Source organism: Musa acuminata, chromosome BXJ1-4 (assembly GCF_036884655.1).
Source record: "Musa acuminata AAA Group cultivar baxijiao chromosome BXJ1-4, Cavendish_Baxijiao_AAA, whole genome shotgun sequence".
NCBI classification, from domain to species: Eukaryota; Viridiplantae; Streptophyta; class Magnoliopsida; order Zingiberales; family Musaceae; genus Musa; species Musa acuminata.
The window spans coordinates 34637835-34658210 of NC_088330.1; the positions used below are offsets into that span (position 1 = coordinate 34637835).

General features: G+C 39.6%; 2 protein-coding genes and 1 non-coding gene across 3 annotated transcripts; all 3 read left to right on the forward strand.

The window, feature by feature from the left end:
* Positions 1–2444: 2444 nt before the first annotated feature.
* LOC103974420 (inactive protein kinase SELMODRAFT_444075) lies at positions 2445–8663 on the forward strand. The gene is made up of 11 exons (XM_009389278.3): positions 2445–2831; positions 2917–3386; positions 3470–3852; positions 4468–4622; positions 4698–4792; positions 4967–6003; positions 6509–6669; positions 7516–7592; positions 7666–7813; positions 8007–8156; positions 8254–8663. Exons 3-11 carry the CDS (start codon positions 3666–3668, stop codon positions 8482–8484), a joined length of 2241 nt encoding a protein of 746 aa, XP_009387553.1. The 5' UTR covers positions 2445–2831; positions 2917–3386; positions 3470–3665; the 3' UTR covers positions 8485–8663.
* Positions 8664–10667: 2004 nt separating this feature from the next.
* TRNAV-UAC (transfer RNA valine (anticodon UAC)) lies at positions 10668–10740 on the forward strand. The gene has a single exon. It is a non-coding gene; the product is annotated as a tRNA-Val (tRNA).
* A 2334-nt stretch (positions 10741–13074) lies between these two features.
* Positions 13075–14166, forward strand: LOC135672550 (transcription factor MYB36-like). The gene is made up of 3 exons (XM_065181044.1): positions 13075–13287; positions 13392–13521; positions 13597–14166. Exons 1-3 carry the CDS (start codon positions 13077–13079, stop codon positions 14060–14062), a joined length of 807 nt encoding a protein of 268 aa, XP_065037116.1. The 5' UTR covers positions 13075–13076; the 3' UTR covers positions 14063–14166.
* The last annotated feature ends 6210 nt before the right edge of the window (positions 14167–20376 follow it).

Below are 20376 nucleotides of genomic sequence, written 5' to 3' on the forward strand. Positions count from 1 at the left end.
CAAAGCAATCCTAGCTCTGAAGAAGACAGACTTTAACCTGCAGCTACAGAGATATTAACAGTTTATCAGTCTTCTTTTGCTACTGTATTTGTTCTCTGAATTCAAAGTACAGTGAACTGTTTGGCAGACCAGGAAAATTTATGGCCCTCAATTATGGAGTTCAATGCCTGCCCCTCAATTGGTACCTTTGAGAGACTAGGTCTTTTAAGACCTACAACTGATCATTACATTTTCTTACAGGCCTGGAGACTATGAAGACTGAACCAGGATACTTGACCAATAGATGAAACCAGTGATCCCTTGAAGCTCAATCATACATTAGTTGTTTTGTTCAAGAAAAGGTTTGTTGTTTCTGACAATAGATGCAGACAGTAACATGTAGCAGATGCTTCAATCAAGAGACTTGCAGTGCCATTAGTGTGCCTTCAACTCTCCTTGACATTCTTTACTTCAACTCATTGGTGGAGAAATTTACAGTGAATGCTTCCTGCTTTCCTGATCATTATTTGAAGCTCAATCATACATTAGTCACTTTGTCCAACAGAGCCAGACAAGAAAAAGTTAGATACCTCAATCAACAGCTTTACAGTGCCATAGTGTACCTTTTAGCTAACTCTTCTCGATATCTTCAACTAATTTGTGGAGAAATTTACACTGGATACTCTTGGTTTCCTTTTTGGTTAATCTGATGATACCAATCAGTCCTTGAAGCTTATCTGAAAAGAGTTGCAGACAGAACCATAGAGTAAATATCTCAGTCAATAGCTTTTCAGTGTCATATGGTACCTTCAGCTTCATTTCATATCCTTCATTTCAACTTTTTGGTGGACAAACTTACACTGAGTGCTTCTGGTTTCTGTCTGTTTGACTAGATGTAACCAATCATCTATTGAAGCTCAATCATACATTTAACAGTTTCTTCTGGCTACAGCTTTTCCTGGGATCCTAGATCACAGTCTTACTTGCTGCATTAGTATCATAACTATTATACATGAATCCATTAGTTGATGCATGCATTTGCACTGTGGAGCACAGGCAACTCAGGGACTGCAAGATATGCCAGGATGCAAAGTTCTTAAGGAGCCTCAAGATCACTTTACACTCTCAAACTGATGAATGGAGAGATGTAAGAAACAGCTGCAACCTAAAACTCAGAACTCTGAATCCAGAAGTCTGATGCAGCATTCACTCATGGTTGTTTCTGGAATGAGCTCTGCAGCCTCATCCACTTGACTCTGCTTCAAATCCTCTTGCACGACCTCAAGAGTTTGGCTGTGGTTTTGAGGAAGGTTTTTGGTCTGTCAGAAGACCACGAGACCCAGGCCAAGGATTTATTGGAGTTTCTGGTCCATGGTGTCAGGGACCCCACCACGAGGGTTGCACGTGGTGAGTTCCTTTGGAATGAAAAGCCGCTCGTAGAGAAGCCCACGATACGGCTACTGATTTGCGGTTGTAGCCCCGAGTTCGAACCGGCCGTGCCCGTGACGCTGTCGAAGCTTTTCGTGGGCCCACGGCCTGGGGGCCATCTGGGTAAGGTCTTTTCGAACGCAGAACCGCCCGGAGAAAAGCCCATCCCACGGAACACCCGACTCTTAAAGCGGGAAGCAGTACCTACACGACGTCGTCGGCGGTGGTCTCGGAATCGAAGCAAAAGCTGTCGTCCGTGCCGGGAGACATGATGATGCCGATACCTGCTCGTGATCCGTGCATTGGCGATCCCATCGCCTAGCCATTCGCTTCCGGGATAAGCACATCTCGATCGAATCACGGGCCCAGCTTTTGTTACACTCAGTGGCTGACAGGGGCCCACCACCAGGTACACGGTACGGACGGCAGCGGTTGGATATGCGAGTAGATTTTGATGTGAAATGTGAATCGAGTGAGCCATTCCTAGTCACATGTACCATCGCCTTCCGAGAACCGTCCGATGGCGATGATGAACTAACGGAAAGGTCGTGAAAAGGGGCCCCACCTCGTGGCATCTATTATCGGGGAGGTTCTCGTAGCCTGCGGGCTGGGCCACGAACGCGGGAAAATTGTCAGGGGCCCGCCGCCTCCTCCCGCTTGCCTGCGTCTCATGTGGGGACCACCTTCCGTGGGCCCCGATAGCCAGGCGTTCTCGAGATATGAGTCGCCCCTGACGGCCTTTCGGGCCGACTCAGCTCTGGCTAACGGCGGCCACTTGATCTGATAGGATTCGGAATCACCGAGAGGACGTCAACCGTGAGACTTTCCTCGGCTGACACACTCTGTCTGCGGAGGGCTTGTGGAACACCCGTAAAATTATCCCCGAACGAAGGACCCCCAAAGATGACGCCACCCGTGGAATTTCCTAGGGGTGGTTCACCCGCTAACGAGCACGGGACGGAAAGGTAGATTGGTAATATAAAGAAGATTGCAGTGGTGATGATGTCATGAAGCCGTTCCATGATAAGAGTGGCGATTTGAAGAGTTCTTGGGAGGATTTGAGAGGGCTTTTTTGGTCGCTTCTTCCGATCGCGAGCTCCCGTGTTTTTGGCATCTCCCTTTTTCTCCCCATTTCTTCTTCTTGGATTTGAGAGATTAGGTTTGGTGTTTTCACATTTGGAGTTTTCTTGAGTTGCAGGCGTGTGGCAGACAAGCGACCTCGGGGTGGAGGCTTTAAAGTTCGCGCCCTTTTCAGCTCTCCGCCTGGATTTCGCTGTTCACTTTTGCTTGGGTGTTGCGTGTGTGTTTTTCTTTTCTCTCCTTTTTGGTCTGAAGATAAAAGAAGAATAAATGTAGTGAGACCATGTTTTGTTTGTGGAGTTTGAGGCTCCTGAGGCACAAAGGCAGTTTTCTGGGAAATTCTTGTGAGCTCACAGATATTTCGAAGAATTTGTTTCTCGTTTCTCTCGGTTTGGAGCAATGATCCGTTGTTTCTTGGGTTTTCTGTAGGATTTCTTCTCCGTTTGGGTGAAGAAGCGATATGAATGCTTCGAACTCGTCGCAACTGAGTGACTGAGGTGCAGTGACGCCCGACTGTGGGTTTCGAAGAAGCTTATCGGCGGTTGTTGAGATGATGTTTGAGGGCTCGAGGACTGGAGCTTGTCACCGTACACGGCAACAGCACCTACTTCTCGACATCGATTTCCACGCAAATGAAGCGTGCTCATCCTTTCCAACAGTGTTTTAGTATATGCTTCTATTATGTCTTCTCCTTTCTCCTAGAAAAGTTCCCATCTGCGAACTAGAGGTCACAGCAGAGCAGGGCCGGAGCCTAAAAGATCCAAAAACAGGGGTTAAAATACAGCTGACATCAAGGAAGAGCAGAGAACTGGATTAAAGAGAAGAGGTGAAGAAGAAAGGGGAAAAGTTGTCTTTTTTCGATCTGGTTGGAGTGGTTGCATTTCATTTCATCTGGGCAGGTCAGAAGCGCCTTTCCTTCTTTCTTTGTTTGTTTGTTTGTGATTTCTTTAAACGCTACTAACAGGAATAGTTGTGCGTTCAGATGCTTGATATCCACATTACCCCAGCCGTCTCGTTGTAATAGTGTGTATGGGAACCACTTGCCTGCCTTATTGTCCTGCTTCTGTCTTCTTCTTCTTCTTCTGTTGGCCTTCAAACAAGTAGGCCTAGTTGTTTTAGCTGGGTATGGAAGCCATGGCTTGGTTGTGAAGGTCTCTTGGTCAGTTCTTGGCGCAGAGATGAGCACCAGCCAGAAGCCAAAGCAGGGGAAGACTGATAAGGGCCTCGATGCACCTAAGAACATTGTGGTCGCCGTTAAGTCTTCAAAAGAAATCCCAAAGACAGCACTTGTGTGGGCTTTAAAGCATGTCGTTCAGCCTGGTGACTGTATCACACTTATCGTTGTGGTTTCACCTCACAATTCAGGTGCATTCTTCTTTAGGTTTGTGCTGCTTTGTTGTTGTTTTTTGTCCTTATCGACTCTTGAATGCATTATGATTGAAGGCAGTTGCCCCTGTGTTATGTGAAATGCTAATGGATTTGCCATTGACGTGTCTAGCATCTTTGTAGTTCACTTGATATCTGGCCTTTGCGTAAGATTGGCTTATCAACCATGCCATTGGCATGTTACTTGCATGATTCATGGTTCTCAAGATGAAACTTTACTTTTTGAACCAGTTTCTGTTCGGTAAGTTGCTTGAAAGGGAACTTTCTTTACCTGATGTCCTAATAGGATGAGCAGATCAACAGTTAAGTATAGAGGAACGTGATCTTTGTTGTCCAAAAGATTATGTCATGCTTCTAGTTCTGGTGACCTTGGTGCTACTTCGTTTCATGTCTAATAGAGTTAAAAAAGATTGGTATTGAACATATTCCTCTAGTGGAATTTCCATTGCTAAGGCTCTGAGCAGACCCCTATCTTGCTGACACTTCTGTGTGTTTGACTATGCAATATCCTCTCATTGATTTAAATGCAGTGTTTTATCTCCTACAGCTGATGACTTCACTGTGTATGAACTTGGTTCATTTTTCATCCTTCAGGTAGAAAACTTTGGGGCTTTCCAAGATTTTCAGGGGATTGTGCCAGTGGCCAGGGAAAGCCACTGTCTGGTGGTACATTGGAACAGAAATGTGACATCACTGATTCATATTCTCAGATGATGCTTCAACTTCATGATGTTTATGATTCGAATAAGGTTAATTGCTAAATCTGCTCTACTATTCATTTCTCACACCACTTTTGTAACTGTCAGTTGTCTTTTTCCCTATAGATAAACATCAAGATAAAGATTGTCTCTGGATCACCTTGTGGTGCAGTGGCTGCTGAATCCAAGCGAATCCAAGCAAACTGGGTTGTATTGGACAAGTAATGCTTGACTTGTAACAGTGTTTAGTATGATTGGTTGATAAATGCTGCTTTTCTTTGCTGATTACTAGTTACTAAATTGATTATCATAGTTTCTAAGATATGTTATTATATGTCTAATCTACTCTCTGTATTGGTTGTCGCTTCCTGATCTCGTTTCCTCATTATGCATAGGCAACTAAAGCATGAAGAGAAGCGCTGCTTAGAAGTCCTACAGTGCAACATCGTGTCTATGAAGCGTTCCCAAGCAAAAGTTCTCCGATTGAATCTTGTGGGATCTCCCAAGGAAGAGCCTCAGATGCCCCGTGAAATGCCATCTAAGTTAGATGTGCTGACTGGGAAGACTGCCAGCAATTCAGAAGACACTCAGAATCCAGTTAAAGGTCCAGCTGTGACACCCACTAGCAGCCCTGAAGTAGGGACACCATTTACTGCTACAGAAGCCGGAATGTCCTCAGGTTCAAGCTCTGATCCAGGAACTTCTCCCTTTATTGTCTCCGAGAAAATCAGTTGTCTTAAGAAAGAGGAACAGATAGACACAAAAGAAATGCCAAATTTGGATGTAACAAGCTCCGAGTCCGACAGTGAGACTGAGAGTCCTTCAAGGACAGACATGCAGCCATGGATGGACGAGATTCTTGGTGTTAGTCAAACATCTTCAAGAGAACTTGAGGAAGTGGCACATAGGCTCAACAAAAGAACACACATATCCACTGTTAAAACATTGTTGCAGCGACTCCCCAAACATGATAAGGAATCTGAAATTGGCTATTTGAGTGACAAATCAGATATGAACTTAAGTGGAAATGTCAGAGATGCCATATTACTATCTAGAAATGTACCACCTGGACCACCTCCCCTATGCTCAATATGTCAGCAGAAGGCCCCTGTTTTTGGGAAGCCTCCTAGGTGGTTCAGTTACTCTGAGCTGGAACTTGCTACTGATGGTTTTTCCCAAACAAATTTCCTGGCTGAGGGTGGTTTTGGATCCGTGCACAGAGGTGTCTTGCCTGATGGTCAGGCAATTGCTGTCAAGCAACACAAAACAGCTAGTTCCCAGGGAGATCAAGAATTCTGCTCAGAGGTGGAAGTCCTAAGTTGTGCACAACATCGCAATGTCGTGATGCTAATTGGATTCTGTATTGAGGACAGTAGAAGATTGCTAGTTTATGAATATATTTGCAATGGCTCATTGGATTCTCATCTTTATGGTAACTTTTTCAGTTCTTACCATAACCCTCAACTGTGTCACTATTGACTCTATGATTAATGAGGCAGATAAATAAAGCCTTAGGTGGTAAAACATTTAGACTTTATAATACATCAATATAATTGCCTTTGAGAAAGACCAGGACTTGTTTGATTCAAGCTGGTCATATCAGTGGCTGATGTTTTTTCAAACAAAATTTGTTGAACATTTTTTAAGGTCTTTCAAATGCATTTTTTTATGAGCCAGGAATGCTGATATCACACTCCATGTTTCATAGTCTAATTATGTCACCAGTAAGTTCATGGAACATTTTCATGCGTTCACTTATCGGAACTGTATTTTAAACCTCTGGCTTTGTGTGGACAAATGTCTATCTGAATAAAGGAAGTGTACTTTTCAGTGCAGAAGAACATTTATGTAGAAAACTGGTAAAGTTTTGCTACTTGATAGCTGTTAATTAGACAGTGCATTTATTACTCTATTGTTTTTGGTTCTGATGCTTTCAGGTCGTCACAGAGAACCACTGGAATGGTCTGCCAGGCAAAAAGTTGCTGTGGGAGCTGCTCGTGGATTGAGATACCTTCATGAAGAGTGCAGAGTCGGTTGCATAGTCCACCGGGACATGAGGCCAAATAACATCCTTATCACACATGATTTTGAACCATTGGTAACTACATTTTCACAACCTCCTACCCAACCCTTCTTCCTTTCCACCACACGCACAGATGCATGGACACACACACATATACAAAAAAGTAAGGTTCACTGTACTACGGCATACCGCCTGATATGGGCGGTACATATTGGTCCGATAGGGGATCGGTATGGGTGATACATGTCGGTTTATTGGTACGTCCCACCATGCCATATGTTGGTATGTTGATATGGTTCGGTACATACCATACCGATAGCTGGTTGGTATGTCGGTATGGACCGGTAAGACGAACCATGCAAAAAAGAACAATATCCTACTCTATACTCAGAAATCCAGCTGCAATATCAGGTTACCATGAAAGAGTTCAACTAGAACCCATCATATCTATGCACACTATAATTTCCTATAATATGTCATATATGAGGTATTAACTGATGATTGCTTTTTTTCTGCTTCAGCTGATTTGAAGGAATTTGGTGGTTTTTAGGGTCATAACCATTTGTGATCATTCCCATTGTAATCAGATCTTGATACCAATAAAAGACAAACCTGAATGTGTTATTGAAATCCATTGCACTCCAATCAAAAATCAAAGAAAGCATTTTCTTATACCCTGATAAATGTTTCTTGACCAGTTAACTGATTTTATGCTTCAAAGTATCAACTGAAAATTTAATTTTGCAAGTCAAATGGTGAATATTGTTATGCAGTTACATATACAACATAAAGTTCCTTGGAGATCTTCAATACTTTGTCAATGTTGTGGCTTCCATTGAGATCACTAATAGATCAAGTGGCATTACATTTAATACAAATTTTCACATGATTTTTCTGTCATCTGGCCTGTTTCACTTAAAGGTCGGAGATTTTGGCTTAGCCAGATGGCAGCCTAATGGGGATCTTGGCGTGGAAACCAGAGTGCTTGGCACCTTTGGGTAAGATTGTTGTTATATATCTTCTTCCTTCTGCCAACACACACGAGAATTTGAATCCTCTTAATTGATGAAGGTATTTAGCTCCAGAATATGCCCAGAGTGGGCAAATTACAGAGAAAGCTGATGTATATTCCTTTGGAGTAGTGCTGATGGAGCTTGTGACAGGTCGTAAAGCTATTGATATCAACCGACCAAGGGGACAACAGTGTCTGATTGAATGGGTTAGTAGCTGTGTCTGTACTGTACCCGTTTGGAGGTTGATATTGAATCATGATATTGCTGTAAACATCATTTTGTATCCAGGATAGCATTTTTACCTGATATTTTAATTTTTAGCCCAACAATGTCCTCTCTTTATGTAAATGTCTCTCTAGTTCCAGTCTAAGTTGTGCTGCTGCTTCTTTCTCTGAGCAGGCTCGTCCATTACTAGCAGAGTATGCAATCGATGAGCTCATAGATCCCTGTTTGGCTAACCGATATCGTGAACATGAGGTCCGCTCCATGTTGCATGCAGCATCACTGTGCATTAGGCATGATCCTCATGCCAGGCCCCGTATGTCACAGGTATGTGACTAATGCATTCACAACTAGAAATATGTCTAGAAATCATGTGAACATTTTTCTGATCCTTTGATGATCATTGAACCATGTCTGTCGAAAGGTTCTTTGGATGTTGGAAGGCGACATGGCTATGGAATCAAGTTATATTTCATCGCCTGGATATGGTAACGGGAATAGGAGTGGTCGGATGTGGTTGGATCGTCAGTGGCATAGACAGCACAATGTTCCATTCATGCAAGAGACCTCAAGAGTTTCAGGTGGGAAGCACTCTTATGAGGATTTAAGGTCAGCCTGGGAGACAGGGAGGGCTGGCATCATGCGTAGATTTTGATATGCCGAGGCTCAGTATGTTCTCCTCTAGATTCTTTTTCATTTTCCTGTCTATCTTCTCTTTTCAGTGCCCTCATTGCAATATGCATGCGTGTTCTACTGATGTATAGCAGAAGACATTACTTTGGTTGATCAGTTAAATCTGTAGTATGAGCAAGTGTCTTTTCTTGGTTGATTTAAAGGGGCAAATTTCTCATGATATGCCATTTCCATGCCAGCAAACTGATATGAAAAATGTGAAATACTTATAACTCTGGTGTTATAGTGCAAACTATTATCATACATTTTCTTGTAGTTGTGATTTACCAACTATAACATCCCTGATTTACCAACTATGAGAAAGAGAAGTTATACCAATTACACAATTAAGATGCTTATGGTAAGGAGTCATTAGGTTCTCAATAGATTCACATTGAAAATGTAGTCTCTTGTTCTGGTACTTTTCCTAGTCTTTGGAGCATCAGACATTTAACTACCAAATCATCATGGTTGCATGGATGCAACTAATAAGTTTATATTAGCATGTCATAGTTGCAGAGGGAACATGATGCTACTTACTGTAAGACTGCAGCAGCCAGGTAATTAGATTGTCTGGTGTCTCCTAGATCTGGGGGTAAGCTTCAGATATCAAATAATGCAACTAGTTGAAATTCATTAAGGACAATAAAAGACAACTGATAAGAATTCTGGTAGATGTTACTGACATCCATGAATCAACTTTGGATTACCAATCATTGTTGCAGGGAGATGACATGATAACACCTGTAGAAGTATAGATAACCAGATTATTGTCGCAGAACATGATGCAGCAGGAAGGTGCTCACTGCATTAAACACACCAACCAATTGTTATCCAGTGGATGAATGACTCTCAGATATCTATCTAGTAATGGAACTCTGGGAATGGTACCAAAAGGAGTATGTCCTTACACTGGATTGGCAATAAGTATCAATAATTGCTCTACATTATTGTCATGGATGGACAATAAAAGCTCAGCAAGAGAAAAGAAGTGTAGGACAACTCTCGTGCCAATCTGAGACTCAATTTTTTTTCAGAAAAAGCTAAATGTAGCTTGTCTTCCCACCCATGGGTGGTCCTTGAGTCCTGATTTTTATTCTCAATGAGTTAATGTCATCAATATTGCTCCATGTGAGCAACCTGCAAGTTGCATGTACACAATCATTCATCTTAAAATGCCATAGCTAAAAACCAGAATCTATTTCATAAAGTAGCATGACCTTCTGATTCTCTTGCTCAGTGATAGACAGTTTATGCCTGGTGTCGTAAAAATGCTGATGGCAGTATCTTGCAAGCTTGTGCAACTGTTTTGACCATTTTATGCATCTCACTTCTTCCTTCTCAAAAGATGTACTACTTCTTGTCTTCTACCAAGCTAATTCATATGGGGCAAGAATCAAGCATTGTCAATAGTTGGTAAACTGAAACTGTGGAGAATAGGAAACTCAGATTGGACATGGTTGTATCTCTTTTTGTCCACTACTGTTGTCAGGGACCATTGTTCATAATTTAGGCCTTGGAGACAAAACCACTCATTGCAAGGAAACATAAGTTCATTATTGTCTAAACTGTTTTTGGACCAGATAAGCAAAATGCCAAAAGAAGTACAGGGACATAATATGACAAGACAAGAACTGAGTCTGGACCTCTTTTGGTCCACCTGTGGACCCACAATAAGTCACTAGTAAGGCTTTTTATTTCTCACTCCTACTCCTGTAGTGTAATCTCCTACATCTCTCCTATCCTTATTAAGCAACAATTGACCATTAACTTGGTGTTTCTACAGGTCTCACCTAAGCAAAATGTAGCAAGGATTGGAGCACAAGTCAAGTATGATCAGATTGGAGGTAACTATATTATTGCAATATGAGGGAATTCAGCTCTCAAAACTTAAAGATTTTTCAGCAAATCAAATAACAAGCATCAACAGCCAATCAAACAGTTTTCAAGAAAATACCAGACAGGAGAATAGATTTAATTGCAGAAAAAGAAAAGGAATAAATCCTTGAAACTTGTTCAGCTAACAACAAAGTGGTCAATGACAGATACATCAGAATAGTTCTGCTCATTGTAACTTGCACAGTTTGCAAGGAAAAGTGATGATCTCCTTAATATCAGTAATAATTTTATTTTGAATTATTTATTATACAATAAATTTCCCAATCCGATGCTGTGGTGTAGTGGTTATCACGTTAGTCTTACACACTAAAGGTCCCCAGTTCGATCCTGGGCAGCATCACATTTTTTTGTAATTAAGACAAAATGAGTTGACTCTCTCTTCAGTTCCAGGGTTGACTTTTTCCTTTTCTTTATTTTTTTCCTTGCACATGTTTCTTTTCTCTTTTTTGTTTTGATTTGGATTTGTTTGTAATCTTACTTCTTCCTTTTATTATTTTTGGACTTTCCTTTTTTTCCTTTCTACACAATCTTAGTTTTACAAAAGAATAGACTGTCTTTCTTCATCTGCAGAGTTGACTTTATCATGGTAATTTTGCCTGCATAGGTTTCTTTTTCTTTTCTTTTGTAATTTTAATTTTCATTCTAAAATTGTGGTTTTTGTGGTTATTGTTTCTTTTTAATGTTTTAACTTACGAGAGTTGACTTTACAGCCGCTGCTTCTTTTACTTTCCTTAATAAAACTGTGATGTATTCATTTTGCTTCCTACTTTTGACTTTTTGCAATCTTCTTTCTTCTGTTCATTTTGCTTGGACTTCCTATTTTCCCTTTTCTACACATGCTTAATTTTATAATATTTGTTCTTTTGTTTCTGACTTTTGAGAGTTGACTTATCTCTTTTTGTCTGCATAGGTTTTTTATTACCTTAAGAGTTGACTAACAAACCACTTGTATGTTTGATGGCCTTGGAACAAGAGAGAGAGAGAGAGGGTGGCAAATGGGCTTAATCTTACATAAGGAAAGCCTGTTGGACCCATTTTAAGGCCCATTGCTAAATGGTGGCTTAATCTTCTCCTCCACATAGATGACTATAAATTTGCTTCATATAGGACCATAAATCATATTTATCTGATTCAAGGATGACTTATATGAGCTCAACTTTTTTGAATCGATCGATCATCGACACGATTTATCGAGTCGAGAATTCTTCACAAGAATATAATAAAATTTGACTAAATATGATTTAACTCTAGAGAAGAAAAAAAATACAATTTGATTCAGACACTTTAAAAGTACGAATTGTTCTTAGACTCACTGCTCACAAGGCTGGCCCGTCTCATAAAAGGTCAATGAGGGTGGACAGTTCATGAATCAAAGGAGGAAGACTTTAGATGAAAAGTCAGATCTTTTAGGGTTTTGCACCATGAGATGATGACTTCTGCCAGCATGAGATTACAGCGTTCCCACCAGCCACAATTGTAGACCACAATAGAGCTTCGTTTCATCCAAATTTCCAAGAATGAACCACGACATCATAAATAAGGATACTATGACATATGTTTAGTCATGGTTGATGGCACTAAAAAGTCAACCCAAAGGTTTCATAGGATGTATTGATAGCAAAGTCCAAACTAGATTACGGTAGCTAAATAAAATACTAACTAAAAATATTACCTAAAGCAAATAAATCTTTGATAACCACAAGTATTTTAATTTTATTGATTTCTTTATTTCGTACCTTCATATAAGCAAACAATATAGTTGACTCATAAACACGATGAGAGTTAGTAAGTTTTAATTTCTTGGGCAAGGAGTTGTTCGAGTAATTTTGAATGATAATTTGAGACATAATTTTTTTATTAAGTAATAAATATTTTTTTATAAAAAATAAATCTTTTGTAATGATATATAATTGCAATAAGAGTTTACACGAGAATGACACAATCTTTTTCTACTCAAAATTAATTAGATAGGTAAATCTAATTAAGTATGGATTTATATACACAAAGAGAGATTATAAAATATGATAATTATATAATTTTTTTAATCAATAATAAATATAAAACTAAATAATTTCATAATATAGGAGATCATGTTGAGTTCATGATCTTCATTATTGATATAATCACGATAATATATTATCATATTTTTATGATTTAAAATCATAATAATATAATATCAAAATATTAAGAGGATCATGATAATTTTATTATAATTTATCTTTAATAATATTTTCCTTAATAAATGTGCTTCATTTACCACCATACAAGTGTGAGTAAGTTCAAATTCTTTAGTTTAGTTCTTTATTGGATGAAAACTTCGACCTTCTCATTACGTTTGACTATTATTGTGTAAACAACACAATAATAGTGTGTTTAAATAAGCCATAATTTTCTTATCTGAACTCGTTCTATGATCAATTTAAGAAACGCTCAAAAACTCAGTTTAAATCGATCAAAAATCTGACCCTCTAACTTTCCGATCTTTTCCGAGTTTGACTTTGGTGCTGTGGCATGAGAAGTCAAAGGACGGCGAATATGTGAAGTCTTCGTTGCAGCCGTCCGGCTGTCGGTTTTCATCTGATATCACACGAATCGGACGGCGCAGAATCTCCCGCAAGCAAGAGAGAGCCATGTCTGCGACATCTCCTCTTTATATACACTGCACTCACAGAGGGAATGCAGTGCCTTCTTGACCGAGCCTTGCCTCCCCTTCACGATTGCTCCGCAGGGAAGTGGGGGAGGACAGGGGAGATGGGGAGAGCTCCGTGCTGCGACAAGGCGAAGGTGAAGAGAGGCCCGTGGTCGCCGGAGGAAGACGCCGCCCTCAAGAGCTACATCCAATGCCATGGCGCCGTTGGCAACTGGATCGCTTTGCCCCACAAAGCAGGTCATTGGTCTTTGCTCCTCCTCCTTCTTCTTCTTCTTCTTCTTCTTCTTCTTCTTCTTCTTCTTCTTCTTCTTGACAGAGATCTCTCTGCTGTTTCACTGCAGGCCTCAAGCGTTGCGGGAAGAGCTGCCGGTTAAGGTGGCTCAATTACCTCCGGCCAGACATCAAGCATGGAGGCTTCACGGAGGAAGAGGATAGCATCATTTGCACTCTCTATCATAGACTTGGAAGCAGGTTTTGCAGCTTTCTTCAACCACATACAAGCTTAATTGATTTGTTAGTTGAGATTTCCTTCATGGTTCGAATCAGGTGGTCTGTCATTGCTTCCCATCTTCCTGGAAGAACCGACAACGATGTGAAGAACTACTGGAACACCAAGCTCAAGAAGAAGCTGATGGCAAGGCGCCCATGTCTTCCCACCACCACTACCTCTGACTCCAAAAGTCCACCATTGATTGGGATGCCTCTTCATCCCAATGACGGGCTCTCCCAGCAATCCAAAAAGCTGTACTCTGATGAAGAATTCTCGGCATCTTCATCATCCATCACTGCTCAACACAGCAGCAGCTTCTTGAACTGGTCTACCGGTGGAGCTGAATCGAGTGACTTGTTCCTTTCTGAGCTCGGGTTCGGAGACGCCGGTGACTTCCTCAGCAGCTATGGCTATCAGGAGAGGTTGGGGGAGGAGATCCCTTCCTATTTCTCCGACCCATCACAGGGGATGTATCAAAGCCTCACATACTCATTACAAAGCCATGCAATACATGAAGTTTAACATAGACTTGTCAGTGTAAATGTTCATTGGACTTGATATCCAATTGTTGCTGTGTAAACTCTTGTTAGAATAGCTATGAGACTTGGTCTAATCTTTCGGTGTCAGCAAGGCATGCTTCTTCTTTTGCTCGCCTGATCTATTGCTCAGAGGCCATGAAAACTGCATGGGAGATGGAATGACAGTTTCAAAGCTGAGGTAGAGAGAGTGAATGTGGCAAGTAATCCTTCTGAGAAAGGCTGACCATTTACTTGCTATCTTATCTTTATGTAGGCATTCCATATCAGATCAGCAACCAAGATCCATAGCCAGTAGCATTGTTTAGGAAGTTGCTTGTTTTCTTTACAGAGTGGCTTTTGCCTCAGTCCATTTGTCTTTCCAGGAAGTAGTCATATTAATCTAGATAGCCGATCTAAGTTGTTTTGCCAGAAAAATGTTGTATTCACGTGCAAGAATAGAATCCACATCTGCTGCTGGTTGGAGTGTTTCTTGATGTCATGAGAATTGTTTCTATTCTTGAGCCAGTGTTGCTCAGGCATCTTGCTCAAACAAATTTGTGTTCAGAAGTTACAGCTAGTCGATGGATGTTCTTCTTTCCCTTCTTCTGGAAGACCATCTTTGTAGAAGTGCTGCACTTTGATTCATCTAATAGATTTCAGCTAAAGCATAGTGGCAGATAAGAGACAAGACTACCTTCTTGATTTAGGTTGTCAATCTACCGAAAGAGACAACACAAATTGCTTCTGTTGCTTCTACTCATGCCAAACAACTTCATGGGTTCAATGAGAGAACCTCTGTTTGTCATGGATATAGGATTGTCATACAGCAATATAATGCAAAGTTCGATTTCGATCTCATAAAAACCGTAAAAATGTCGGCAAGTAGGACAAAGTTCTCTGTTTCATCTAAAGTTTGAGTGATCCTTTAGATTAATCAAAGGGTAAGTAAACATTTTTTATGGAAGAGGGTAAGAAAACATCATCAAGGACCAAAATGATCTTGAACCTCTTACCCAACTTTGTTGTTTATACTCCTTAATCCAGCCTAGATTCAGGGGATTCCTAATAGAAGTGTTATTTTTTTGGGTATATATTGGTACTAATATCTGTCTTATCGCATCAGTTTCTTCTGATATCCATTTGACAGATTGAACACTTCAAATCTACTACACTTTGTTTTTTCCTCATGGCAATAGTAGCAGTAGTTATCCTTGCCTTCTCAGAGAAACATTAAACCAAGTCAACTTAGCTTTTTCAAATGAAAGAAGGTACCAAGAACTGCTAATTGATCCATGCATTCAATATACTGATTACAGCACGGCTGATTCCTAATGAGAGAAAAGAAAATTTATTTGAGTGTCCACTTGTATGTTGAAAGTCGATGAGGATGAGATTCATCAGCTCACAAGCTTCCTTTCAAAATGTAACATCCATTTCATGTGATCTAATCCATCCAGAAGCAGTTCCAAGTCAATGCAATTATCATTGTTAAGGGGGTTTGTGTACATCAATTAGTATCTTTCCTTAGAAAAGCTGCTACTTGCAATTATTGGGAGCAAGATTGACTAATGAGAAGTGTTTTAAATAATAACAGTTAGTGCCTCTTATCAGAAAAGACTATTATTTATGATGTTTTGTCTCCTCTAGGAGTAATCTAACCAAGTTGTTCTTTCTTCCATTGTAAGGTGCTATCATTGTCTTTTTCATCCATCTTTTTAATTGGAAGACCATGTTTGTTCTAAGGGGAAGTCAATGGCCTTGACTTGCTTATCACCCATGACTGGAGAAACATGAGGTTTGAATCAGTGACTTGAGAAACAAGAAATCTCCCAATCTAGATTTGTATGCTATCTTATTCCTAGTTGCATACTGTGGTTTGATTTAAAGCTGGACTTCAGCAAGCAAGTCATCAGAGATTTATTGTTATAAGGTGTTCATTTCTACCAATTGAAATGTCAAAATGTTTAATGTAGAGGTTATGTTTTTCTTTTGTCAAAAACAGGTTAATTATCTACAGCAGCAGCAACAACAACAAAGGGAAAACCAAAAGATGAAACAGCTCTTTGTTTTCCCCACCAAGAAGAAAGAATCAACAACTGGATATTCTAGTGTCTGGATTAAGTTTCACACTAGAAAAGAAACAGAAGAGATTTCTTGATTTCTTTTTGTCCAGCAACAAATTCTACCAAGAAAAAGAAGGGGACTGGACTTGACTTTGTAATGCAGAAGAATCATGAACTATGCAAAATGGTATGATTTATTGATTCAGATTGACCACAGAGAGCATATGCAGAACAACTAGAACAGTCCCTCTTAATCAAAGTGTCATTGGTTAAGATTCTGCTAATAATATCTAACAAAGTAAAAGCTTTAATCAACTATGGATCTGAGCATAGCATCCATTTGAGGGGGTACACATGTTATCTGAGCAGACACAACTGGAAAAGAGGTCAGGAGATGAAACTCATTTTGCAGATGGACCAAAGGTTCTGGCCACACTCTTTCAATTCCGAATGCACTGGTCTGGCTTGTATTCTGCAGGCTTTCGCTTTTGTGGACAGTGATCTCCAGTTACTATGCTCTCTTTTAGCTGGTTCACCACTTCAGCCACTGTCAGCCTCTGGCTGCCAGAGAATGTTGTGCATCTGAGTGCCAGATCAACTACCTTACACACACAGTTGGTTTCATGGTTTCCTTGCAGCATTTCATCGATGAATTCATCGATATTCCCCCTATCGAGCCTTTGGGACAGCCATTGAATTAGGTGAACTCTTCCTGAAGCTGCAACTATTGGAGGTTGGCCAGTGATCAGCTCCAGGTGAACCACTCCAAACTATACACATCAAATTTAACATTGACCTGTAAGGTAGTGTGATACCTGAAAACACAAGCAGAATCATAATTGTCTCAGAAGCAAAATGAGCAAGTCATGTCCATCAAAGTTCAGAAATCATGGAAATATTCTGATCTTGGAGCCAGAAAATAAGACCCATTCAACATTTACCAAAAAAAAAAAAAGATCACTACAGGATCAAGATAAATGATGAATCATTGATGGAGTACATCTTATGCTATGTCCAGTGTCAACGATTTTTTGTTGCTCAAATTAGGCTTGAAGTGTGTTTGCAGATATGTCATCTATCATTTTAGGCTTTATGAATCAGAAATTAATTGTAGATCTAGAAATCATGGTGGCAAAAAGGACATACTGTGGATCAACATATCCAAGCGTGCCAAACACTCATTGTGAAGACATGAGTGCCATATTGGTTGAGGAAAGTCTTGGAGAGTCCAAAATCTGCTCTTTTGGCCTCTAAATGTTCACCCAAGAGAATGTTGCTGCTCTTCACATCTCTGTGAATTATTGTTGGCTTGCATCCCCTGTGCAGATAGTCCAATCGTGCAATGTGTTAAGGAGAAGTTGTTTGATGAAGATAAATAAAAATTTCGTCACCCAACACGAAGTAAGAACGTAAGCAGATTCTTTTAAAACCTTGTGCAGCTTCATATGCAATGTGCAGCCTCTCTGTCCATGTTAACCCTCTGTGGAGACCAGCTTTGCCTAGAAGAAGATGACATAGCAATTAGAAGGATCGAAGACATTGCCGAAAGATCAAACTGAAAAGCTAATCATTTTAGGTATCATTACTTTCTATGATCAACAATACTTTCATCATCAAGCACAATTCCTGTTAGTCATGAAATATCAAGTCCATTAGAAGAGTTGATGGACCTCATATCTACTAGCTATTCAATTCATAATGATGAGAAGGTTGTAATATGAAACCTTTTAGATGTTCTTGAAGGCTTCCTCGAGGCATGAGCTCGTATACAAGCACAAGGTAGTTACCGTCATTGCAGTATCCGATTAAAGAAACCAGATTCCTCTGTGAACTCTTGTTGAGTTCTGTGCCTGCAACACACAACTACAGAATGTTGTCAAGCTTGAAGACAAGAATCTAGCAGTAGTATCTCCTCTCTCCATGACAAAACTCATGTTGAAGATGAAGCTTGGATTCTGTATTTAGGAGAATGAGGCAATTGTACTGAGAGTGAAACATATCAATCACATCTTGTTAAGCCCTACGAGACTCCACAATACTATGATCAAAAGCAACTTCAACCTTGAAATCCACAGGCCCAAGAAGAACTGAGTTATTACCTCAGCCATGAATTCCATGGCTCCTTGTGGGGATGACTGCAACCACAGCTTGACCACGACTTGAGTACCATTTTCTAGTTCACCATAGTAGTCAATTCCAAACCCTCCCCTGTCGATGATTCATACAAACGTGTCAGTGATTTTTGCTAACTGTGCATATGTGAACTGACGACCATCAATTTGCATCTGATGGTCTCTGTGTTCTTCAGACCTTGGTGTGGCTGAAAAGCTTGCAAACTAAATGAAGTTGACTGAAGAATGAACAAGCCATTGGTGTCACTAGACTGCTACCAGCTAGGATTTCTAATAGGGCCAACACTATGTAGGTTTAAAAAATAATAATAGAATGTTGAATTGCTGAACTAATTAGCAATATTATGGGTGACCAATGTAGTTCTTGCTTTAAAAAAGAAATTTGAAAGAAATTTTCATTACATTAAATGATATATATAACACTCACATGTGAACTCAAACTTAAGGTCCATCACTTGTGTAACAATGTACTAATCAATTAGATGTCTCAACAAAGACGTGACCTAGTTCTTGTTATGAAAGAATGAATGATGAAATTTTAGTAGAAGAGGCAAAAAGAAACTTTCTTACTTTCTTGATTAATCCCATACAAATTATGAACACATCCCCATCTATTTACAGGACTAGAGATAACTTCTAAAATTCCTACTTAATGTCAAATATGACTCGTACTAGTTTCAACATGACCCTACACTCACTAAGATAATCCTACACTTATCAAGATAACTTTATATCTTTAAGACCATACACTTGACATTATAATTATCTAGATGCATTATTTCCACATAATAAATATTAAGTGATCAGGCAAGACCATGCAGAAGCTAGATAAAATTAAGTTTATTTTTCAACAGTTCAGATAACAGAATCTCCTCAGAATGTACCATATGATTGATGAACATCAAGCTCTTTTCATTTCTTGAAACAATGGGCTATTCAGTTGTACTGATCAAAGTGACCATATTAAGTCAGTGTTGCAGGCTTTCTTAAAGCTAATCAAGCAAACCATTGTGGTGCAAATCAAAGTTTAATTTTTCTTATACAATATGAGATTGACATGAAACAATATGATGCAAACCACAATCTTACATCATTGTGAATCCGTTGGCCATCTCCTGAAGGAACCAGTAATAAGCTAGGTTTAGGGAACTCACCAAAAGCATCAGTTGTCGTTTGAGCCCGAAGGGTGGAAATGCCGAAGCCCAGAAGACACAAGCACCAAGAAAACATCTTCGTTGCGGTATACAAAGATTTCATAACCTAGAAATGGAGGTATCACATTCTGTAACAGTTTCTCTCGTTAGAATCGATCAAGAGAACCCAACTTAACAACTTCTAATCATGATAACATCTAAATTATTAATTCATTTGAGTTAAAGAAGCATAAAAATGTATAAAGCACCAAAAATATTTCTTATTTGTTTAGCATCATAACAAATTCTTTTGAAGGTAAAGATTAATTACAAGGAGATACATGCAAGTCATCGAAGACATCCAATATGCTATATATTATTGAGTTCTTTTCTTTTATACGATTGGGTGTTTAAAAAAAGACCTGATTTTGCCGGATTCCGCTCCGAGGCCGCGCCTCCTCGTCCCGCCGTCATCTCCGCTGTCGCGCCTGCCGAACTAACACCTCCCTTCACCCTCTACAACCACTGCGTCTCCGATTGCGTCAAGCAGAGGAGAAAGAAAGGAGCAGAGGAAGAAGAAGAGTAGCAGAAGCAAGCAGGGGAAGAGCAGAGGAAGAAGAAGAGCGCCAGGGCAAGAGAGAAAAGAATAGTAAACAATTATTATTATTATTATTATTATTATATATCCTAAAACATATTTATTTATTTTGGATATTTTTCAATCGGTATCCCCATTCTATTTTTTTTCCAAATAGTATCCCTAATTTAAAAATTACTCAAAAAACTCATTAAATTTTTTTCTGTTTATAATATTTTTTAGCTTATTATAGTATTTTAGCCATCATTATAAAATCTATTTTAAAACACTATAAATGATCTAGAAATACCAATAACCTCAATCAAATTAATTATGAATCTAAAAATATAATATTATAATAATCTATAAGCAATGACAACCAAAGATAATATATGATATCACTTATATTTTTT

What these genes read in the sequence shown, in the direction of transcription:
- LOC103974420 (XM_009389278.3), top strand. Translation starts at nt 3,666, where the DNA reads ATGAGCACCAGCCAGAAGCCAAAGCAGGGGAAGACTGATAAGGGCCTC. An exon ending in AACTGGGTTGTATTGGACAA is followed by an intron (nt 4,793 to 4,966) that starts GTAATGCTTGAC and finishes CATTATGCATAG; the next exon opens with GCAACTAAAGCATGAAGAGA. An exon ending in CACATGATTTTGAACCATTG is followed by an intron (nt 6,670 to 7,515) that starts GTAACTACATTT and finishes TTTCACTTAAAG; the next exon opens with GTCGGAGATTTTGGCTTAGC.
- LOC135672550 (XM_065181044.1), top strand. Translation starts at nt 13,077, where the DNA reads ATGCAGTGCCTTCTTGACCGAGCCTTGCCTCCCCTTCACGATTGCTCC. An exon ending in CGCTTTGCCCCACAAAGCAG is followed by an intron (nt 13,288 to 13,391) that starts GTCATTGGTCTT and finishes GTTTCACTGCAG; the next exon opens with GCCTCAAGCGTTGCGGGAAG. An exon ending in TATCATAGACTTGGAAGCAG is followed by an intron (nt 13,522 to 13,596) that starts GTTTTGCAGCTT and finishes GGTTCGAATCAG; the next exon opens with GTGGTCTGTCATTGCTTCCC.